Source organism: Aedes aegypti, chromosome 1, assembly GCF_002204515.2.
Source record: "Aedes aegypti strain LVP_AGWG chromosome 1, AaegL5.0 Primary Assembly, whole genome shotgun sequence".
Classification (NCBI taxonomy): Eukaryota; Metazoa; Arthropoda; class Insecta; order Diptera; family Culicidae; genus Aedes; species Aedes aegypti.
The window spans coordinates 160,236,680-160,261,044 of record NC_035107.1 but is presented as its reverse complement, the minus strand read 5'-3'; the positions used below and the strand labels follow the sequence as shown (position 1 = coordinate 160,261,044).

At 39.1% G+C, this 24,365-nt stretch overlaps 1 protein-coding gene across 2 annotated transcripts in view; it reads right to left on the bottom strand.

Annotated features, from left to right (window-relative positions):
* Positions 1–1,061: 1,061 nt before the first annotated feature.
* LOC5572782 (ATP-binding cassette sub-family D member 2) overlaps positions 1,062–24,365 on the bottom strand; it is a 168,152-nt gene continuing 144,848 nt past the window's right edge. For both annotated transcript variants that reach the window (XM_021852487.1, XM_001654131.2), the window contains exons 4-7: positions 11,401–12,266; positions 11,248–11,337; positions 1,692–1,817; positions 1,062–1,630 (exon numbers count right to left, since the gene is read on the bottom strand). In XM_021852487.1, the coding sequence (XP_021708179.1) occupies positions 1,462–1,630; positions 1,692–1,817; positions 11,248–11,337; positions 11,401–12,266 (1,251 nt within the window). In that variant the 3' untranslated portion in view covers positions 1,062–1,461. The remainder of the gene's footprint in view (positions 1,631–1,691; positions 1,818–11,247; positions 11,338–11,400; positions 12,267–24,365) is intronic.

The window sequence follows — 24,365 nt, the reverse complement described above, 5'->3', positions numbered from 1 at the left end:
GGTATCGATATTTCCTTCCGATATATCGTAAGACCTTTGGGACCATCCTTAGCCGAGTGGTTAGAGTCCACGGCTACAAAGCAAAGCCATGCTGAAGGTGTCTGGGTTCGATTCCCGGTCGGTCCAGGTTGTTTTCGTAAAGGAAATTTCCTGGACTTCCCTGTGCATAGAGTATCATCGTACTTGCCACACGATATACGAATGCGAAAATGGCAACTTTGTTAAAGAAAGCTCTCAGTTAATAACTGTGGAAGTGCTCATAAGAACACTAAGCTGAGAAGCAGGCTCTGTCCCAGTGAGGACGTTAATGCTAATAAGAAGAAGCTATCGCGAACCAGTATCTGGTTAACAATTGTAGAGTTTTCTCGTAAAGCAATTGATTTTTAAATATTTGAAAGCAGTTCACATACCAATTGTTATATGATGTACCGTAAAAGAAGATACTCATGTCCATATCGATCAAAATTCCGATAGTATTGATTGTTCAAAGGATTGCTTGCAAATCGTAGAAAACTCAACGTCAGTAAACTAAGCGATAGAAGAATTTTGCGCCTTTCAAATATATCAAATGATATTGCGATATATCGATATTTTGTTTGAATATATTGATGGTATCGATACTTCGTTTCGATAATCGTATCGAATCAAATATCGATACTTCGCAATATCGGAACGTCCCTAGTTGTAGCAGTATATGATAAACATACTCTCATTATGTGCTGCAAATCATGATTTCTGATCGATAAGTGAGAATGATGGAATGGTGTTTGTATGTCACGGAATGGCTTTAGAAGAGTTCAACAGATTTTCACAATTATTTCACTGTTGCATTCACCCAGGATTCCGACATGTTCGTGCTTAGAGTTAAGGAAAGTCTTCGGAATAGTCGTAAAAACATGAGAGAGCTAATTGGTCATTTTGTATAGGAGTTTGCATGTTATTTTTCAACAACCTACTTGATGGCAACACGAAGTTTACCGGGGGCACTTGTAAAACATAAAATTGTTTGATTGAGGAGGTTGAGAAGGATGTGATATATACAATAATATTCAAAAACGATGTCTGTAAAGTCAATTAACCTTTATTTTTGGGATAAAATCCATGCTGCAAACTACTTCCGAAGAATTATGTTCAGAAACAATTACTAAAAGTTTAAAAAAGCATCAACTTTTAAATCACAGAAATAGTGTGATGAATTTTCAATAGCTTGAACAGACAAGAGAGTTGTGTTTGAAGTACGTTAAAATTGAAAATTAAAAACTTTTAAATTCGATATCCTTTAGAGTTGATTTTTATGCTCACAACTTTGCGTACTATAAGTACCTAAAATTTCCCTAACGCTTTGTAATAAAACGTGTCCCAACCCTCAACAAATTTTACTACAACTGTCACAGATAGTTTAAACTTCGATAATCTCGATAAGACGTGATGAACCATTGTGGATTGCACAAGAGAAGGAGTTTAAGCGGATACAGCCGAGGGTGTCATCTCCGGTGCGTCCGTGAAAGGTTTATGGTTGTGAAACAAGCTTTGCTTTGAAATAGGAACCTTCTGCTGTGCATCCTTGGCAAGGGCCTCGAAAACCCATCCACCCTGGCCATCAAACTCCAAGATGTGGGTGTGGAATTTCCTGAAAAAAAGAATATCAAATTAATAATATGGTTTAGGGTTATATTAGAGCTGAAGCTCACCATAAAGTTGGTCGATGTGTAATAGTGAGGAGAGTAATTCCCATAGATATTGCAGTTTCGTAGATGGAGCTTTCGACATCGATGGACACTGCACTGGTGCACTCATCCAGTAAGGCATAGTGTGGCCTGCAAAAAACATAAATAGTTAGAATAATATTTAATAAATCATTTGATTCATTGAACATAAGATGCTATGACAATACCCCGAACACCTTTATTTCAAACAGGTCTTTATGTCGAACTCCCACGGTGCTCCCTTGACCGTTATTATCAGAAAAAAAAATATCCCCATCAAATCTATGCTCACCAGTCTACCCATAACGCGGGTAGATCACCTTTACGTGGTGCGTGGGGTAAAGATCTACCAGTGAACCCTAGTCCTGACTACTTCAAACGAAGAGAACAGGATATTATAGTAATCATAGTCAGTGCGCATTGGGCTATAAAAAGCAGTGCTTTTCAGTGCTAAAATTAAAAAACGGTACTTTTCTGTACTATTTTTGCTACTATTGATCCCTTTACGATCCTTGTTTGGACCCGTGCCTTCGATTTTTCGTTGGACCCATTGGTGAAAGCTAGTGGTGGTAATCCTTCTTGGACACCGTCTTGGGAAAAAACCTCTCGAAGGTCACGTCTTCTTTTGTTTATTCACTAAACATGGGTGCAACAACAAACAAAAGGAAGGGTGAATCTCTGAATTCACTACTTCCTTCCAAAAAAGTGGGATTTAAAACTGTCACTACCCGAGCAGAAGAAAATAACTACTGAATACCAAATTGAGGTATTCCATACCAGATAATTTCCAATACTTACAACCTGAATGAGGTATGAATGAGTCCTGCATAAGAGGTAAAATACCTCAAATAATACCTTCTGCATATTCTACAAATACCAAGCTGATAATTAGATCAGGTATTGGAATACCTAAATAATACATGATGGATTTTCATATGAAAGTGATTTTTTTCAATAATAGTTCAATACCTCCAGCAGTCCTCATTACCTATCGAATACCAAAATGAAGTATTTAATTAATACCATTATAATATTAAAATGAGGTATTGACAACTGAACAATACCTGATTAAGGTATGATACCAAAATGTGGTATGCATAAGTTATTTCGAGTTATTCTTTCCTCCTCGGGTAAACGTGGCAAGAATAGAAGAAAGGACGTTTCTTCGGAATGCGAACTTTCTTCCAAGGGTGAAATGAATAATGTTGATAATTGTATCGAAATGAGTAATCAGTTCGATGCTCAAGACAAATTTTTCGAACACCAAATCGAAGCAACCTCTAGCCCAGGCTCTTTGATTCAAGTGAGGAAGCAAAGAGTGCCGCCTATCGTGGTCAGTTGTTCCGAATTTAGGGGATTTAGGCAGGAGATCTTGAACTCCATTAGGGAATTAATGATTTACTTGGATTTTCCCCAGTCCAAGTAATCATTATGATAAAGAGAACCCAATCTGGCATTGTTCGGAAAGGGCTTTCTCAAGAATATTATTTAGTTCACTTTAACAAAAAATATCTAAATAATATTAAAGCTTTAGAAAAATCTAGCCTAATGTTCGATGTCCGTGTGTCATGGGAACATTTCCAGAAACCTGGAAGAATTTTCCAGATCCCACTGCCGTCGGTGCCAAAAGTGGGGTGTTGATACAAAAAATTGTCCAGTGAAGGAAGATACCACCAAGTTTGTATGCTCGAATTGCGGGGGCAATCATAAGTCCAATTTTTTGACTTGCCCTTCGCGTAGGCGAGTCTTCAAGGCTCGTGCCAAGCATATGAAAGATAATATCTGTTACAATAACGGTCATTTCCGGAATTTGCCTGGTAGAGTATCGAACAATACTCATTTTTCAGTTAACGCTCGGTTGAACAAGAACCATACCCATCAGGAAGTTCATAATCATGCTCATTAACAAACTAATTTTAATCCGTTGGGTAGCCGTTCGAATCTTTTAATTTCGATTATATCTGTAGTGAACGAACCGAAACAAAAAAACAACCGCGTGTAAAACGATGAATTAAGCACTGCAAACCTCTCTTCGCAAAACTACTATTTAGACTGAAAACCTATCGCCTGTAGCCCGAAACCGATTTAACAATCTGCTTTCTCTTTCTTTCCTATCAGGCCATCCATTCCCTTTCCTTCATTCACTTCATCTCGTTCACGAGACCACCCGCGTGCGGAACCAGATACACTCACACCACAATACTATCCATCATCATTGCCGATTCCGTTCATCGATCTTTTACACTCTAACAATCTTCTAGTCACCTAGAATATTTTACAATCATACCAAAATCTATAAACACGCTCAATAAATTTAAATCAATACACAGCCCATTCACTACAGTATCTACCCACGGAAAATCCTTTGCCGATATCGTAGCAGGCAATTTGAACTCCTCCCCTGTTCGTACTATGAGTACCCATTCTACTTGTTTCAAATCAAATGCAGCTTAACTATAGAAAACAACTGGTGAGCACAGATTTGATGGAGATTTTTTTTCTGATAATAATGGTCAGGGGAGCACCGTGACTCCGAAAGCATAATATTATGAGATTTCTTTGGACTAAAATTGGGTCATGGGTTTGCATATACAATAATATTTGTATGCTTCCTTAAAAGCATTGTATTGATTCATATGACGTAGTTTCCGTGAATTTCTTAAGGACTAAAACCTAATTGCTTTTTACCTTCCAGTCGTCGTGCGGTTTGCCACCGTCAGTCCGTTATGAATTTTTGTATATTCATGCTAACGTACACCCAACGAATATCTTAAGTGACATTGAACCAGTCTCATTTATATATTATAATCAATAATATTGTTCAATTATCGGCAAAACAATAGTTTTATCGATATCGGAAAATATCGCATTAAGATGATTATAGAACAAAGCCACAACTCGAATTTTCAAGATCACAAGACTTGACAACCAAATAGTGTTTCGCGTTGAAATTTTGATCGATTGGTCACCACCAGCAAGAAAGCAACGCGAACGGTTATCAGATTCTCCAGACTTGTGCACTTGAAAATACAAAATTTGGCTTCGCCTCATAAATTCGATATTTGCACAGCCCTAACAAAAAGCAAAGGGTCCAGATTGTTACCTTGTGGGTTGCTTGAACTGTTGCTGAACGCACAATTCAAGTTTAACACGCAGAACTCGTTTCGAAAAGTAGCTTTCCAACCACAACGTAAAACGCTCAGATGTACATAGGCAGGATATCAGGTCCTGCTTAATTCCATGAAATTAGTAGTAACGGAGTGGCCGGGCATACATCCATTTTGATTGGGTGAAATGTAGATCTTAGTAGCATTAAGCATTGCTCAGAATTATTTCAAAAAGATTCGATCCAGCAGATAGACTTGTAATGCCTATATACACTCCCGTGCCTAAGTTTGGATTCACCCCGCAAAAAACATGCAAAAGTGTTCTTTCTACATCTCTGTGATTACACATCCAATTGAAACTCTCTAAGCCGCATTCGAAAGACAAAGAGTTATTCTTACTTCGTATGTATTTTTCCAAAAACATTCTTTGAACTTTGTATACAAAATTTTTACTTAAAGTCATGACATTTTTTCAAAAAACACACTGAAAAAACATTTGTTATTTCCTCAGCATTGGATCGACAAAAATTTTAAAACAAGGTGTCATTAGAATCGTAATCTTATATTCTTTGAAGAGCACGCATGAAATTTTTGCGGAAAAAACTGAAAAGTATTCAAAATCACTGAAACAGTCAGTCAAGTCATCGTGCAAAAGTTTAAGTTCACTCCTCAGTATGGTGTATCGTGCAAATTTGGGTTCACCTGAACTTACTTAAATCTGTGAAATCTCAAACCAATCATGTACGCGCCATTATTTGCGCTCGAAAAAGCTTTAAGCTATTAAAATCGATTGAAAAATAGCAGAGATATTGACAAAAATGATGTGCGTGCGGCTCAGGTGAACCCAAACTTTTGCACGATACACCATACTGAGGAGTGAACCCAAACTTTTGCACGATGACTTGACTGACTGTTTCATTGATTTTGAATACTTTTCAGATTTTTCCGCCAAAATTTCATGGGGTCTCTTCAAAGAATATAAGATTACTATTCTTATGACACTTTGATTTAAAATTTTGGTCGACCCAATGCTGAGGAAACTAGGTATGATTTTTCAGTGTGTTTTTTGAAAAATGTAACAACTGTAGGTAAAAATTAAGTGTACGAAATTCAAAAAATGTTTTTGGAAAAATACATACGAGGTAAGAATAACTCTTTGCCTTTCGAATGCGGCTTAAAGTGTTTCAATTGGACGTGTAATCACAAAGATATGGGCAGAACACTTTTGCATGTTTTTGAGGGGGTGAACCCAAACTTTTGCACGGGAGTGTAGTTTCTCATATTCCTTTTATCTCCTGTCTAATGTACAGGAAACATTAACGACTGCCTCAACATAGCAGAGAACTTCTTTTGCTCAAAAGGTTTATTGAAAATATAAGAAAGCGGGGTAGCTTAAAAACCAAGTTTTTCAGCTTTTAAAGAACTACTGCACGACTAGAGTAGATTTCTAGAGGCGAACCAGCTGCGAAAGCTGAAAACCTCTATAATAAAGACAAAAAAAAATTTAAAAACACCTTGAATTGTGAAATATTCCTAAATGTAGGCAAATTCCTAAGCAATTTCTGCATTCTTCATAGTAATTTGTGAATGGGGGGTGGGACATTTCGCATAAAGACGACCGTTGGGCATAATGGACATTATGCATAATGGAAATATTTGCCAACGTTTGTCCAACCCATGGTTTCGAACGTCAATGCGCCTCTGCTTGACACGATGGTTATTTATAATCGGGGTGTTGGAGAAAACTTACATCGAAAAACAATTTGAATCCTCGTTCTCTGAATGGTAAAGAGGACGAGCTGTTTAATTTTCTTACGGTTAATAACGTGCATATAGCAGTTATTACCGAAACGTATGTAAAACCTGGATCTAAACTCAAAAGAGATCCTAACTTTTTTGTTTATCGTAATGATCGACTTGATGGGGCATGTGGGGGAGTTGCAATCATCATTCATAGGCGAATAAAACATCAACTGTTTTCATCATTTGAAACTAAAGTTTTTGAAACTTTAGGTGTTTCTGTTGAAACACAGCTTGGTAAATATACTTTCATAGCTGCCTATTTGCCTTTTCAATGCTCTGGACAGCAAGTTAATTTGCTCCAAACTGACTTGCGAAAATTGACTCGCAATAAGTCAAAATTTTTTGTCATTGATGACTTTAATGCCAAACATCGGTCATGGAATAATTATCAAAGTAATTCCAACGGCAGAATTTTATTTGGTGAGTGCTCTTCAGGATATTTCTCAATTCAATACCCTGATAGCCCTACATGTTTTTCCTCTTCTAGAAATCCATCTACGATTGACTTGGTCTTAACCGACTCTAGTCATCTTTGTAGCCAATTAGTTACTCATGCTGATTTTGATTCTGATCATGTCCCTGTTACATTTCAAATATCCCATGAAGCGATTCTAAATCCTATCAGCTCCACTTTCAATTATTTACGAGCCGACTGGAATATATATAAAACGTATGTTGACTCTAATCTTGATGTTAACATTTCTTTAGAAACTAAACTTGATATTGACAATGCTCTTGAAACTTTAACAAATTCCATTGTTGAAGCCAGAAGCATTGCAATTCCCAAATGTGAAGTAAAATTTGAATCCGTGATTATAGACGATGATCTTAAACTCTTGATCCGTCTTAAAAACGTGAGGAGAAGGCAATTTCAACGCACTCGCGATCCTGCTATGAAAATTATATGGCAGGATTTGCAGAAAGAAATCAAAAATCGTTTTGCTCAATTAAGAAACAAAAATTTTGAAAATAAAATTTCTCAATTGGACCCTGGCTCTAAGCCCTTTTGGAAATTATCTAAAATCTTGAAAAAACCTCAGAAGCCTATACCGGCATTGAAAGAGGAAAACAAATTATTACTAACTAATTGCGAAAAAGCTCAAAAACTTGCTATGCAGTTTGAAAGTGCGCACAATTTTAATTTAGGACTTACTAGTCCAATTGAAAATGAAGTTACTCAGGAGTTCGAAAATATTCTTAATCAAGAGAACGTTTTCGAAAATGCCTGGGAGACTGATTTGGAAGAAGTGAGAACTATTATTCAAAAAATCAAAAATATGAAAGCTCCTGGCGATGATGGAATTTTCTACATCCTCATCAAGAAACTTCCAGAAAGTAGCTTATCATTTCTAGTTGATATATTTAAGAAATGTTTTCAATTAGCATATTTTCCTGACAAATGGAAAAATGCTAAGGTTGTTCCAATTTTAAAACCAGACAAAAATCCTGCAGAAGCTTCTAGCTATCGTCCAATCAGTTTGCTTTCCTCCATCAGTAAACTTTTTGAAAAGGTTATTTTGAACAGAATGATGGCCCACATCAACGAAAATTCAATTTTTGTCAATGAACAGTTTGGATTCCGCCATGGACATTCGACCACTCATCAACTTTTACGTGTAACAAATTTGATCCGTTCCAACAAACCTGAAGGCTATTCTACTGGTCTTGCTCTTCTAGACATAGAAAAAGCATTCGACAGTGTTTGGCATGAAGGTTTGATTGTAAAATTAAAAAACTTTAATTTTCCAACATACATTGTTAGAATAATTCAAAGTTATCTGTCAAATCGTACACTTCAGGTAAATTATCAGAACTCCAGATCTGAAAGACTTCCTGTAAGAGCTGGTGTTCCTCAAGGCAGCATTTTGGGACCAATATTATACAATATTTTCACATCTGACTTACCTGAGTTACCTCAGGGATGTCAAAAATCTTTGTTTGCGGATGACACAGGCCTCTCCGCCAAAGGTCGAAGCTTGCGTGTCATCTGTAGTCGATTGCAAAAAAGTTTGGATATTTTTTCTTCATACTTGCAAAAATGGAAGATTTCTCCTAATGCTTCCAAAACTCAACTAATAATATTCCCACATAAACCAAAAGCTCTTTATTTGAAACTTTCAAGTAGACATGTTGTCACGATGAGAGGGATTCCAATAAATTGGTCAGATGAAGTTAAGTATCTAGGGCTCATGCTTGATAAGAATTTAACTTTCAAAAATCACATTGAGGGCATTCAAGCCAAATGTAATAAATATGTAAAATGTCTTTATCCCCTTATTAATAGAAAATCAAAACTTTGTCTTAAGAACAAGTTTTTGATATTCAAACAAATTTTCAGGCCAGCCATGTTGTATGCTGTACCAATATGGACTAGCTGTTGTAATACCAGGAAGAAAGCTCTGCAGAGAATTCAAAATAAAATTTTGAAAATGATTCTGAGGCTTCCTCCCTGGTATAGTACCAATGAGTTACATAGAATATCCAATGTTGAAACATTGGAACAAATGTCAAATAAAATAATAAATAATTTCAGGCAAAAATCGTTACAATCTTCTATTGCCACGATTAATGCGTTATATGTTTAGGTTAAGTTAGGTTAAAGTACATCGAAAAACTATCTTCAACTGGATTGAATTCAGAATACAGTCACATGGTCTTGCAGTCGCTCGGAAGTTGGGTTAAAAATTAATGACAGAGTTAGTCCAAATAGGGCGCTTTGGAAAGCACAAACTAGCAGTTTAGTTTTTGAGTCGTCGAAGTGAATTTTTTTTTGGTAGCGGGGTTGGTGGTCTAATGGCTACCGCTTCTGTTTTATTAGCAGAAGGTCATGGGTTCAATCCTAGGCCCGTCCCTTTCCTCGTACATTGTAGTTGTATCTACCACTCTTAATATTTCATAGTTGATCTATCACAGTTCACAGCATTTGCTAGAACCCGAGACGGACAGAAATAAACCGTTTCCTTACGCTTCCATTCTTTCATCACGCCATTCCTTGCGCTTGATACATAGGCAGCCTGCTAACCAAACCAGCAAGCCTCTCTGCCGTAAAAATTACCCCTCCCCTCCACCCTTCCCGCATGAACTGGCGTAGACGCAGTGGTATATACGGTCTACCGTGGGAGCCAGTTGAATGCATCATCAACTCCTTCCCCTTCCCCTAATTGGTCTGCATTCTGACGTGACAGGCACCATTGTTGCCTAAAAATAGAAGATCACCAGCACTTATACACTGAGGGTGTCTGGAAAATCCCAAACAGTCATCTGGTTGGTTTCTTGTGTAAGTGCAGCTGATCTTGCGATACTGCAGTAGCAACCACAGGCGGCCAATCAAACTCAAGCGTCGAAGTGAATTTTTTTTGGCTTCCGCATTTTTTCGGGCTTTTGCTTGTTGCGCAGTTGAAATCTATATCTGGTGAGCTTGTTTCATGTTTCTGATTCAAATGATTTAAATACGGTACTTTTATTTTCGAGACAATGAACAGAATACAGCGTACTTGTACCTGTTCAGCAAACACTGAATATTTGATCGTTTTTGCATAATGAATAAAAACAACTTGCCTTATTTTCGTTTTTTTATTTATACAAGATCTTGATGGTTTGACACTAGTCGATTTACTTTTTTAGAGACGGATATATGACTATGATTGGCATTGCATGATTAGCATCGTGCAAAATGTTTGAATAGTTCGTCATTAAAGGTGTCGACATACTGTGCTTCAAGTCATTTCCTTTTCAGACTCTTTCAATTGAGGATTCGTAATTGACTTCATTATGTGTGGAGCCTGTGTAACCAGGAATATGAAACAACTATTATTATTGCTGTTCCTACAGGAATTAAAATTAATTTTTAGTTGGAACTCTGGATGATCCTTAGAGCCCTTACAATTAAGCGTTCCGTTTACCAATACAACTCCTGTAATTCAACCCTTTCGCATTTTCCAAACTCCCAGTGTTTTTTTCGTGAAAGTGCAGACAACTCAACGGCTTTTCTAAAGCGTGTAACACATCAACATGATGCTACTTGAGATTAGTTGCACCATTAGTGTGCAAGTTTTGAAGTTCCCATGTTATGTACTAAACTATACAGGTGCCAGCTGTGTCCAAATGTAGGTCAATTTATCGAAGGAAAAATTTGTCCTGCATTTGGACGCAGCTGGCACCTGTATAGTTTAATAGTAGATAGCATGGTAACTTCAATATTTGCACACTAATGGTGCAACTAATCCCAAGTAGCATCAGTTGATTTCTTGTGCAAGAATCGTTGTTCTTGCAATAATCAGGTAGCAACTGCGACGGTCAATAAGTTAAAAATGTGTTTATCAGCAGTTAAGTGTGTTGAAAATAAAGGTAATGTTTAAGATAGATTTTTTTCTAATTGAATCTTATTGAAAGATCAAAATGCTATGTAACAGGTGGTCAACAACTACACACTTATGGCGAGCATCAACTCGCCGCTCAATAAATATTTAAAATGACTTAATTATAATGAATACACAGAAAATCCGTTCAAAAATGTCTTCCTGCATTGAAAGGCACTTATAGAACAAGTGTATTACATTTGTCGGTTTTGAAATCGAACATAAAAGTATTTACTAGATACCAAATACTCAAAACAAAAAAACATTACTTACTTGTGATAGAACAGCCTAGCCATGGCCATTCGTTGTTTTTCACCGCCAGAGAGAGTATCCTTCCAATCTCTGATCTCATCAAAGCTATCCCTACAAATATATTCAGCTTTAGTTTTCTATTTGTGGTTTGATTTTTGATGTGTTTTCTTTTACCTGTCAATTATATGCTCAAGTGCCACCAATTTCATGATTTCTCTCAACTGACACTCGGTGATGTTTTTGCTCAACATTTCCTTCCGCGTATCGGGATAGATTATTTGATCTCGTAAACTACCGCACGACATGTACGGTCGTTGTGGGATATAGAACATACACGGTTTACCCTGCGAACGCTTAGGAATACGCAGCGTTCCTCCGTAGATGGGCCATAAACCACTAAGGATGCGGAACAAGCTAGACTTACCACACCCATTTGGTCCCGTAATCAGTAAATGCATTCCTGGTGCAATTGTCAAAGTCAAACTAGATACAACGATGTCGCAATTTGGTGTTACTACAGGCACATTTTCTAACGAAATCGACATATCGTTTTCATTATCGCTACACACGATCGTTCCTTTGGCAACTGGTTGTCCATTTTTAAATTCTAAAATTCCTCCATCGTTTCGCTCCGCAGATACCACCGTCTTCTGGTATATTCCTTGTGAAACTTCGTCAAAGACTTCAAACATTCCAGCGACACGACTCGTATAGCCAGCCAGGGCTACAATTTCTTTGTACGATGACATAAGACGCTCAACAGCATCAGCTCCACTGAGCAACAAATTCCTCGCCGTTGTAAAGTACTGCGTCCGTTCGCTAACTCCAAACTCTGGGTCACCCTTGTTCTTACGGGTTTTTCCGCCTGGAAGACTGTTGACGGTTAAAATTGGCAGCGAAACCATCACCATTCCGGTACCAGACCAGACATATTTCATAAAGAACTGCTCCAGCATAATGAACCAAAGCTTCTGCGTAAATATGTTGTTCATTTGATTCACCAGCCTCGAGTACGCATCCTGTAGTTGAGCGTGTTCCACCTGGAATATAGAAAAGGAGATACTTGTATTCTTAAAGGCTTGACATATGAAATTCTGGTAATCACAAGTGGCACTACTTAAGTTTGACATAGTGAGCTTCTTCTTTTTAATAAATCTAAATCCTCTATAGGTACTAAAAGTAAATTTTAGTGTTGTCTGCGGAAACAATTTCAGTCTAATGATACCTAAAATTTAATTCACAATCGGCTGTTACGAAACAAAAAGTATCAAAATACTCCGAACGCATTATTTCAACAAGAGCTTGGCAAAAAACATTAATCGTATACGTAGCCAAAAGGTGGAAGGGTCCCGGCCAAGAATATATTACAAAAGGTCGAAAGACAAAAGGTCGGAAATACAGAAGGTCGAAAGACAAAAGGTCGAAAGGACAAAAGGTCGAAGAACAAAAAAGAAGGGACAAACAGTCGAAAAATCTTTTTTCAAAGGAGGAAAAATTTCCCACCGAACAAATCATTTTCGACCTTTTGTCCTTTCGACGTTTTCTCTTTCGACCTTTTGTCCATAAGCTTCCAGCCAATCAGTCTTTGTAATTCTCAATAGATCATTGTCAAACGATGGCGATCGTTGGCAAAACGAATCGATATCGATCGCTATCGAAAATCACTGACTTGTTTACCTTTTCGCTCTTGGCGAGTTTTGTATATTCTGCTTCTGTAATTATTTCTAAATTTTTTGATCAATTTTGCCAAAAATGTTGAAAATAGTCATAATCAGTTTCTATTAGAATGACTTATGATTTTTTAAAACCTTTCATGCAAGGAATTCGAACCACAAGTTCAAAAGAAATAAAGATTTTTACAAAAATTTTATTCCATTTAGTTTTAACTTAAATTTTCGCAAAGCAGGCTTTTCACACATTCTGCGTTATGATTCTCACAACATCCTAAGCAGGATTTTGTATCTGAGGATGAATTCTGTGTATGATTCTCATAAAATTCTGGGCATTTCTCTTACAAGGTTTAAAAATTCTGGAATAGATTCTTCAAAATATCCTGAGCTAAGACGTCGTCCGTAACGCTATAGGGGGAGTAAGCTCAAGTGTTACGGCTCATACAAAAGTTTTCAATTTTTCATACAAATAGTGTTACGGATGGGGGAGAGATGGTGTCGATAATTGATTATTTTAGCGTTACGTAATAAATGGACGACACCAAAATTATTACATTTATTTTTAAAGATTTTCAAAATATAAAGTAAGAAGCTGAGCAGCAACATATATGTTTTTTATTTTTTTTTTCCATAGAAAATTGCTTTTTGTCAGTCTTTATGAACTTCATTATTATTTACTGAGTTTTATCAGATTTCATGCCACCGTACAAAACTTTTTCTGCGGTTCAAAAAAGTTGGGCAGTCAAACTTTATTTCATAATTTTGCATTTGCCCGTTCAGCCAGATATTATTTAGATGAATCACGTCCCGACAAACGGCATTAAGCATTAGATCTGTTCTTTTTTTATTTGTTAAAAACATGCCTTTATAACAGACCTTCCAATAAAACCTACACCAGTTTTCCTCAACCATGGCTGTCGTTTTTTTATTCATGTCGTTCATAAGAGAACCATTCATTTGAAGCAATCATAAAAACTTGCTGAATTCAGTCTGTTATACGTTTTGACTCATATTCCGAACACTTAAGGCCAACAGTGACTTCAAATGCATCTGCTAGGCATAAATTAGCTGATATTTGTGAAAATTTTAATTTCTTCATAAATTCTAACTGTTATCTTTTGGATTTACTGATAAAATTGTTTATTTAAACTTGTTTAGTATTGTCTCTACGTAAAAGTATAGAACAACATTTTGATTCAAATGCCGAACACTGTGTTCATTCTGTTTCAAATTCCGAACACCTTGATTCAAATTTCGAACACCACAAATAAATCATATTCAAATGAATAATTTCGCAAATAAATTAATCTAAGCTAGTTCTACTGGTCTCGAACTAGAGAATCATCACTACTTCCGAGGTATAAAATAGATTGAAAGACGTTTAAATTGAATTGCAATTGACTGCCATTTCCAAGTAATTCGATGACATATTTCAGCGAAACATTTCAACCAAATCGTCATACAAAAAACGAGTGTTCGGAATATGAGTCTGTTCGGAATTTGAGTCAAAACGGTACCGATAATTAAATAAAATCTGGAAAATGTCACTGCAGAAAGCTCTCGGGGAAATGGTATATTCGGGGAAAAAGTTTATTCTAGGAAATGGTATTTGGCAAAAAATCCGGTGAAAATTCATCCGAAGAAATGGTTTTCGGAGAAACATCGGACAATCCTTCTCAAGTTTTTTTTGTAACTTAACATGCTTGTCATACATTTAAGCCCAAAAGAGCTGAAATCAGTCAACAAACTGGTTTTTGCAAGCTGTTTGAATTTTTTAATAACATCCCTAAGTCACAGTTTGCAATTTTTTTCATGGGAGACCCCCCAGGGTTTATTTAAAACTTTTTATTCCGCAAAAATAAAATTTCCCACAAAATAATTATTCTTAAAATTTTAAATTGCTTGGCTATTCCATTTAAAAGTTGCATTGAATTAAATTTCACTTACTAAGTTCTAATATTCCATTAATTTTTTTTTTTTCAAAGTAATCGAAGTATTTCTAAAGTAATATTTGCAGCAATGGACGAAAAACTATACTAAGGGCACCTCCAAGCATATTTCTCGGCAGGGATTCCCCAAGAAATACCAGTAATGATTTTTTGTCCAAATTTTTATTTTTGATTTCCTCTAAGAACAAGTACAGGGATTTTTTTTAGGAAATGTTGGAAGGAATTCTAAAGGGGTGTTACTCATATAGTTACCAGATGTCTTTTTTTGACTCTATGACACTACCCCGAACGCTACTACCACGAATGCCACTACCACGAACGCCATTACCTCGAAAGCCATTACCCCGAATGCATAACATTTTAAGACTTATTCTAGTTACAGAGTGGGGTGATAATTGTACGCTCCCTTATGAGTATTTAACGAGTTTGGCTCAAAAATGTATTTTTCAAATATTTGAAGATGAAAAGCAGCAAATAATTTTTATATACTAATTTTTGTTTGGATTTGTACTCTAATTTTGGTGAGATTCACACAGCCACATTGCAATGCTCTGAAGAACAGCCTATTTCGAAAGAAAGGGTGAATTTATTATGAAAAGGATAGCTTTAATATGTACAAAATTAGGATGTAGTAAAGTCTCTTATTAGACGTCGATACCCACTTATTTTACTCATTTTTGTAGGTGTCGGGCTACTAGCATTAAGATCTTCTTAAAGATTTTGTTTCGTTAATGATGGTAGTGGAAGATCACCCTGAGATAGTCGCTGCAAGTGTTGTTCTATGGAACCCGCTTAAAGACCAACCTGATAGACAACCGTTCCACTATAGCAAGGAAACTTTAGTACACTTTCAATTAAAACTTTCATTGGTTTGTGGGATCATTAATTTGAATTTCGATGAGATAACAACTAAAACAATTTTTTTTCTGACTCAAGACAATGAAGAAATGATGACGGAAGAAAAGTGGTGAGCAAATCCATAAAAGGCCTGTCTGTTTTAATACAAGAAGATAAAATAGAGAAAATTTCTTATTGAAATAATAGCAGGATTCACTTCAGTAAATGCCTTCAGGATATATTCCTTTAAAAAAGCTGTTCTGCATAGAAATATTAGTGACTAGCTTATTCAACAAAAACTTGAAAGAACAGTCTATGTTAGAAAGAAGGGCAAATTTCTGGTGAAATGTTTGCAGCTATGACGTTAATGATCACTGTAACAACGTGATGTTATGGCACAACCTATATTCATAAGAAAGGAAAATATTTGTTTAAAACCAAAATTGAATTATGAACACCACCAAGAAGTCCAAATACCGGTGATCACGCAGCTGTTCAGCAAGACCATATTGAGGGTTATGGGTTCGAATTCCTCCAGTGGCGATTTTATTTCCTTGACGTTTCTGGGCATAGAAGCACATGTAAAAGAATGATGAATTAACAAGGAAAGCTCTCAGTCAATAAAAGACTTATTTTATTAAAGGCCCATATACAAATTTTGTAACGCTGAAGGGAGAAAAAAATTGTGTATGGTTTTCTTCAAAATGTTACAGCCCATTCACAATGTATAGAATTTCAATACAAAAAATGATACGAGGGGGTTGGTAGGTGTCAAAAATGGCAATTTTTAACGTTATGAAATTTGTGAATAAACCCTTGAACTACAAAAGTGCCCAATGAGCTGATAAACAGGCACTGTCTCAGAAAGAATGAGAAGAAGATAGTTGACAACAAGAAATTACGAAAAAATAGCTGACATGTAAAAGAAGGGAAAATATATGATGAACATTTTACCGACGAATTTTACGCGCCATTAATTACCAGTTCTCATTAGAGACGCATTTTTGCCCGCAAAACAAGACACTGCACTGTATCTCATACTATTCGGGGTAATGGCGTTCGGGGTAATGGCGTTCGGGGTAGTGACCCATTCAGGGTAGTGGCGTTCGGGGTAATGGGAGGGAGCCTTTTTTTGGATTCATCCTGGTATTACTCGAAGTAGTAAGCTTCTAGAAAGCTATTTTGATAGTAATGCTCCAATACAAGTTTGTTAAATTTTATAACCATCCAATTTTAATTTGTTCCAAGCCATGAGATACTAGGTAAACTTTTTCAAAATAATAGCAGATAAAAAATATCTGCTTGACATTGACTTCTTAAATTTTATATCACTTATTGTACACCCAAAACAAAAATGTTTCAAATTTTCGTTGAACAAAATTTTTAAAATCAAAAGCTTCTATTATTATGAACAAGTTTATCTAGTATCTTACTTTCAGGAAGGATGTGAAAAAACTTGGTCAAAAAATTGAGCATATCTATTGTTATGTCGAAAAAATTCTGCTCGATTGCTTGAAAGGGAACAAGACTAGAACATGCCAAAGTTGAGTTTTTGGAGTGACAATCGACATGTGCTGCTATTATCCAGAGCAGCGATTTCACTAGGAATCAAATCATTCAATCAGGAACTCTTCTAATGATATATTGTTTGTTTTGTTTTGTTTCATTAACGACATTTAACACGATTGTCCGACATTTCCCAGAAAACCATTTCCCCGAATGCAATTTCCTCGAATGACGTTTTCCCGAATGAACTATTTCCCCGAAAACTATTTTCCCGAATGTACCATCTCCCCGAAAAAATCGTAATGTAATTAACATTCTGAAAGCTATTTATGATCCAGAAAGTATTTAACGTGCTAGCTGATGTAAGATTAGATTAAAATGATTAATTTGGTATAAAATTCATGTATTTGAAGTAACCTTATGTTCAAAATAATGTGCCACGTGCATTTGACTCAATTTTTTTTTTGTGATGGCCTGATGAAAAAAGCGAGCACATGATAGATAGTTTAATTGGAAGCGGTATCTTCTTAGTTTTGCCTTCTTAGAAAAATAGGCTGTTCTTTATATTTATACTGTTCGAATATTTAGTGGCACTCAGCTGTTAACATTTTAATTTAAACTTTCCCTTCTTCTAATAATTGGTTGTTCTTTCACAATGTTTCGCATAATTACGCAAAGATGCCTTATTCGGCCAAACGTTCTCATGCCATATGTCCACTAGGTTAAGATTTTATTCATTATGCTTAGTAACAGTAGCTACTGTGAGTCCATTGATCCTTAGAATATTTTATATATTGCACTACATAATTAAACCTCGAGTCTTCCTTCTAGGTACTTTTAAAAGACAACATGCTTCTTTACTAATTTTCTGACAATAAATATCAGTTTTCCCAATTAAAATCTGTTTCTATCTCTCTTGGATAGGAACAATTTTGCCGAAACGTTCCTAAATGGGTTATCTAGTCGAAAACGTCAATTACAATGAACATGTTAGTAATGAGTACTCAAAATGCTGACAATCGCTAACTTAAGGAAAAAAAATACTGTTAACTGAGCAGAAGAGATAATTATTTTGTTTTGCTTTTTTTGAAACACCCTAATTTGGGTTAACTTTCCCACCCTATTTGAATTGTATCCTTTTCGATTTTCATTCAAACCTTTGACACTAACACATATGAGAGAATGAATGTGAAACGCACAGAACTAAAATAAAAGTAGTATGTAGCAAACAGTTAATCTGTCCGGGCGTGTTTTTTTATTACTTGTCCCGAAGTATCACCGCGAGTGCCTAAACCAAAAGTGTCCATTTTGGATCGAAGGCCGGTTTCCGAAATTTCGCTTTGCGGTCTATGGCCGGAACCGGATAAAAGTTCTAGAGTTAACATTGGTCCTTCTGACCCGGATTTACGGTTCGTTTGCTTGCCCGGTTTTAATCCGGAATCGTTCCGACTCGCGTTAAAGTGAATATCGCCAAGATTTGGCTGACACCGATGAAGTGGTGGAAAAATTTGCGCTTCCACAGTGAATAGTGTTTAAACGGCAAAAAGAGCGCGAAAATTCCGGCAAATCAACGAAATTCGCCTGATGTCCGAATTGCGCAGTGAAGTTTCTGGAAGCGTAACCTAAAGCAGAGAAACGTGCTAGTGCGGCCATTTTGTGCCTAGAAAATTCCATGCGATTCGACAAAGCTTTGTAGTGTGAGAGTGAGAAAATCCGAGTCGCTACTCGTCCGGTGTTTGTGTGCTGTGAGAACGGGAGAAACGAAGTTCGGCGAATGTGATTGTGTTGCGTATCGGCTACGATCACCGCTGCTAAAAGGTATCCGTGGCTTGTTTGGCGTTCCAGTTTCCACGCTGTACCCGACGATTGTATGCCAGCCACCACAGGGGTAGCCGAGCTTCCATCATTGAGTGAGTACACTGCTTCTTTCTCTCTTGTACACGACTCGCGTCGTGATTCGTGTATTCGTTTGCGTTCGTATCGTTGACGTCGGTGTGATACCACTGCTCGTCGTCTCGTTGCCCGGTTCGATCGTTTTCCGACACGGAAAGCTATTCATTCCGTATTCGCGCACCGTGTAGAGCCACGTTAAAACAATGATTAAGAACGAGGGTGTCGATCAGGCGGATGTTTTGAGGAAAATCAAGGATAATTTGTTGGAGTCAATTGATTTACTAATAAGTCTTGCGAGGGAGGATCAAACTGGTCAGCATGAACTCTACCGGACATGGTCGGATAGGCTCGAAGAGATAGCTAAGGAGTATCGGCATACGGTATGCGTTCTTGAAGCTACGTATGGAGACAACTTCAAAGATGAACGCATGAATTTCGATACGAAGTATTATATGTTGCGTGCATTTTTATCGAAACGTCTTAACCAAAATGCCCAACATAATACTCCCCCTTTGCAAACGGCCACGCACGTCAGCCATATTCGTTTCCCTGAACTAAATCTTCCACGGTTCAGTGGAAAACTTTCCGATTGGTGCGTGTTCCGTGACGCTTTCGATTCTGCAATCGGTAATCATGCCGAAATCAGTGATGTTGATAAATTTCAATATCTCAAAGGGCTTGTACAGGGTGAAGCCGCAAAAATTATTGAATCAATATCCATTAGCGAGGATGGATATCGCGACGCTTGGAGGGCCTTAAAGCTACGTTATGAAAACAAGCGTCAGCTCATACGCTGCCATATCAAGTCATTGTTTGAGGTACCCACTATGAGAAAAGAATCGGCAGATAAGCTACTCAACCTGGTCGATCGATTTGAGCAGCAAATTTCTGCCTTAAAGCGGCTTGGAGAAGATACTAATTCCTGGGATTCGCTGCTGGTTTACCAGTTATCAATTCGTTTGGACCCTCATACGTTGAAAGAATGGGAAAGTTATTGTGCCAGACTGGACAGCGATAATGTTGCCAATGTTCTTGGTGGTGCGGCGGCTGAGGAATCAGACGAAGACGATATGCCGACGTATGTTTCGATGGTGAACTACTTGCAGAATTATGCCAGGGTTTTGCAGTGTGTTAATACGTCTCCTGTCTCCAGTCGTGATCGTGATCCGAGGCTGAAGTCAACGAAGTCCGCTGTACATTTTAGTTCCTCTTCTTCCTCGCCAGGTGGTCAACCTTCTAGAAAGTGTGAGAAATGCAGCCAGAATCATTTCCTGTACCATTGCCCTGAATTTCAAAAGCTATCTGAGCAACAGCGGTTTGAACTTGTGAAGATCAAGAAGCTATGCGCCAATTGTCTTCGTAGTACAGATCACTTTGCAAAGTCATGTCAAAGCAAACTTTGCAACCGCTGTCATAAGAAACACCACACTCTCCTCCATGGGGCACAGTTCGTACAACCCCCATCCGATCCTCAAGGCAACGCATCTGTGTCTCTTGTCGCACAATCCTCTGCTCCGAGCCCTCTTCAACCGACTCCGTCTCCTGTAGTGAATACTCCTGCACCGCCGTTGCAGAATCAGCCCCAACCTCCAAGGTTGTCCCCGGTTGTCGGTATGTATCCATCCCAATGTTCTACAGTGCATAAGGCTCCTGCAAACCTGCATTTCGCCATGATGGCTTATGACAAGGATAATGTACACACTGCTGTGATTCTCCCTACCGCACTGGTAGAAATTGAGGATGTCCATGGTCGCAAGGTTCTTGCTCGTTGTCTACTAGACTCAGGTTCTCAGAGCCATTTCATCACGCAGGTTCTTTCCGAGAAACTCCGACTTCCACGTACACGTGCTTCTGCTCCTGTGCTAGTGTGCGGTATGGGCAAATCAACTACTAAGGCCACGCACTCCGTCACTACCAAAATATCGTCGAGAGTTTCACCGTATGTTGTAGAACCGCAACTTCTAGTTCTTCGTTCTCTCGCCATCAAGTTGCCAGGATCAACAATCAATATCCAGGATTGGAAGATTCCTGAAACAGTTCGTCTTGCTGATCCAACGTTCCATGTGTCGAATGAGATTGACCTAATCTTGGGAGCTCAATTCTTTTTCGACACTCTCCGCTACGGCCGTATCCAGCTTGGTGAGCAGTTGCCGGTTCTTCAGAATTCCGTTCTCGGATGGGTAGTATCAGGTCCTTGTACCATTCGAGATCACGATCATGCTGATCCTCGTTCCTGCCTAATGAGTAGTGCAGTTCGTGTAGAAGAAATCCTTCGAAAGTTCTGGGAATTGGAAACCGTCCATGACAACAAGGGTTGGTCCACAACTGAAAAGTTCTGTGAGGAACACTTCCTGGCCAACTTCACCCGTACGCCTGAAGGTCGGTACATTGTTCGACTGCCTAAACGTGAGGAACTTGTTCCGCAATTGGATGACAACTTGTACCAGGCCACTAGACGTTTCTATTCCTTGGAACGTTCGCTTTCGTCGGATATACAGAAAAGGAAGCTGTACCAAGATTTCATCGCTCAGTACATTGCACTGGGACACATGCGCGAAGTATCAGAAGAGGAACTGAACGTCAGACCACAGTTTATTCTGCCACATCATGGGGTTCTAAAACCTGAGAGCACAACTACCAAACTCAGGACCGTATTTGATGCATCCTGCAAGTCTCGTTCAGGTTTATCTCTAAACGATGTTTTGATTCCTGGTCCCACGATTCAGGAAATGTTAGTGGAAATAGTACTGCGGTTCCGATTGTATCGTTACGTGGTGACCGCAGATATTGAAAAGATGTTTAGGCAGATTTTGGTCTATTACTTGGATCAACCGTTGCAACGCATATTGTGGTGTAATGACCCTGAACTCCACTTGAAAGTGTACCAGTTGCTCACCATCACGTACGGTTTGAACAACTCGCCGTTCTTAGCAACGCGTGTGTTGCAACAGCTGGCTTCTGACGAAGAATGTCGTTTCCCGCTAGCAGCCAGTATTGTCCGGAAGGACTTCTATGTGGACAACCTTCTCACCGGTTCAAACAACGTGGAACAACTAAAATTGATCGTGAAGGAGATGATCGAGCTTCTGCATGCCGGAGGTTTCCCACTTCGGCAGTGGTCGTCTAACTGTCAAGGCGTACTCGACGTCGTTCCAGAACACCTTCGAGAAACACGTACGCTGCTAGAACTGGATCGAGAATCGCCTGTTACTGCTCTTGGCTTACGCTGGGAACCCGCAACTGATCAACTTTCGTTCAAACCTCCAAAGTGGAGAGACAACCAGCAATTAACCAAGAGAACCGTTTTGTCTCAGATGAGCAGCCTGTTTGACCCACTTGGGTTGCTAGGTCCAACAGTTGTACGAGCGAAAATCATTATGCAAGCCCTCTGGAAACTCCAATTAGAATGGGATGCACCGCTTCCATCGAAGTTCGAGGAAGAATGGTCTTCGTATCAGCAAGATGTTTCTTACCTAGAAGATCTTCGTATTCCGCGGATGGTCATGCTCTCACCCCACCACAGCTTGGAAATCCATGGGTTCAGTGACGCGTCTTTGCAAGCCTATGGAGCATGTGTGTACCTAAGATCGATTGAAACGAATGGTCAATGCTATGTACAACTGCTAACGGCTAAATCGCGAGTAGCTCCACTCAGCAGCAAGTCAATCCCTAGACTGGAGCTCTCCGCTGCACTGCTTCTAGCACATCTCCTGGATCAAGTTCAAAAAAGTACCTCACTTCTAGCTCCAGTGTATCTTTGGACTGATTCAACCATAACGTTGGATTGGATCTCAGCTCCGCCGTCGACCTGGAAAACTTTTGTCAGCAATAGAGTCGCAGAAATTCAGGAGTGGACTGCTTCCGCCTCTTGGAATCATGTACCTTCCGACGATAATCCCGCTGACCTGTTGTCAAGAGGCACCAGCCTAGAGAACCTTGTCGAGAACAGTCTATGGTGGAATGGACCCGGCTGGATCAGATCATTGGATGAACCGTGGCCGACAAAATATGCTTCACGAAAACAGAATCCTGACGACCCAGAACTACGAAAAGTTGTTGCGCTGCCTGTATTCACGGAGCCAGACGACATCATTGATCGCTATTCAACACTCACCCCCCTCGTTCGCGCGTGCGCGTGGTGGCACCGTTTTCTCGAGAACACTCGACGAGCAAAAGGTGATCGCGTAATCGGTCCGTTATCGGCGTCGGAAGTAGACCGTGCGTTACTACGTTTGATTAGTCGTGTGCAAGAAGATGTATTTGGTCCAGAAATGAAGCAACTCGCTCGAAACGAATCCGTAAGCAAGAAATCCAAGTTACGTTTCCTGAATCCACAACTCGTTGACGGCTTGATACGAGTTGGCGGCCGGCTTCACCATTCCGGCCTCAATGTCGACAAGCAGCACCCCGTGGTACTTCCTGCACAGCATCGACTCACCAGAATGATCGTTACCCTTGAGCATCTGAAGACCCTGCACGGTGGTCCGACTCTTCTACTGTCATCTCTGCGTCGTCGCTTCTGGCCGCTGAACGGTCGGAATCTTGCCAGCACAACCGTACATCGTTGCGTTACCTGTAGCCGCGCATCTCCGAAGCCGCTGGAGCAACTAATGGGCAATCTCCCACCTGTACGAGTAACCAGAGCCTTCCCCTTTGAGAACGTTGGGGTCGATTTTGCCGGTCCTATCTTCCTTCGCGCTGCCAATAGAAGAGCGGCTGCTGTAAAGGCGTACGTTGCTGTCTATGTGTGCCTCGCAGTTAAGGCCGTGCACCTTGACCTTGTCCCCGACTTGACTTCAGAGGCGTTCATCGCTAGCTTGCACCGATTCACTGGTCGACGTGGCAAGCCTAACCACATTTACTGTGACAATGGTCGCAATTTTGTGGGAGCTCAACGCGAATTAGCAGAGCTTCGTAAACTATTCGTTTCCCAACAGCATAAAGATGTCGTCACTCGTGACTGCGCTGTAAGTAACATTGAATTCCATTTCATTCCTCCCAGATCGCCATCGCTTGGCGGGATCTAGGAAGCGGCGGTAAAATCAATGAAATTCCATCTCCGCCGAATCATGGGAAACGCTATGCTAACTGAGACTGAATTTAGAACAGCGCTCATACAAGTCGAGGCCGCTTTGAATTCAAGGCCTCTAACTAGTATGTCGGAGGACCCGCTAGACCTTCAGCCCTTGACTCCCGGGCATTTTCTAGTGGGAAGACCACTGAACGCCATCCCGGAGCCCAACTTGCAAGATGTTCCAGAGAATCGCTTGTCCCGTTGGCAACG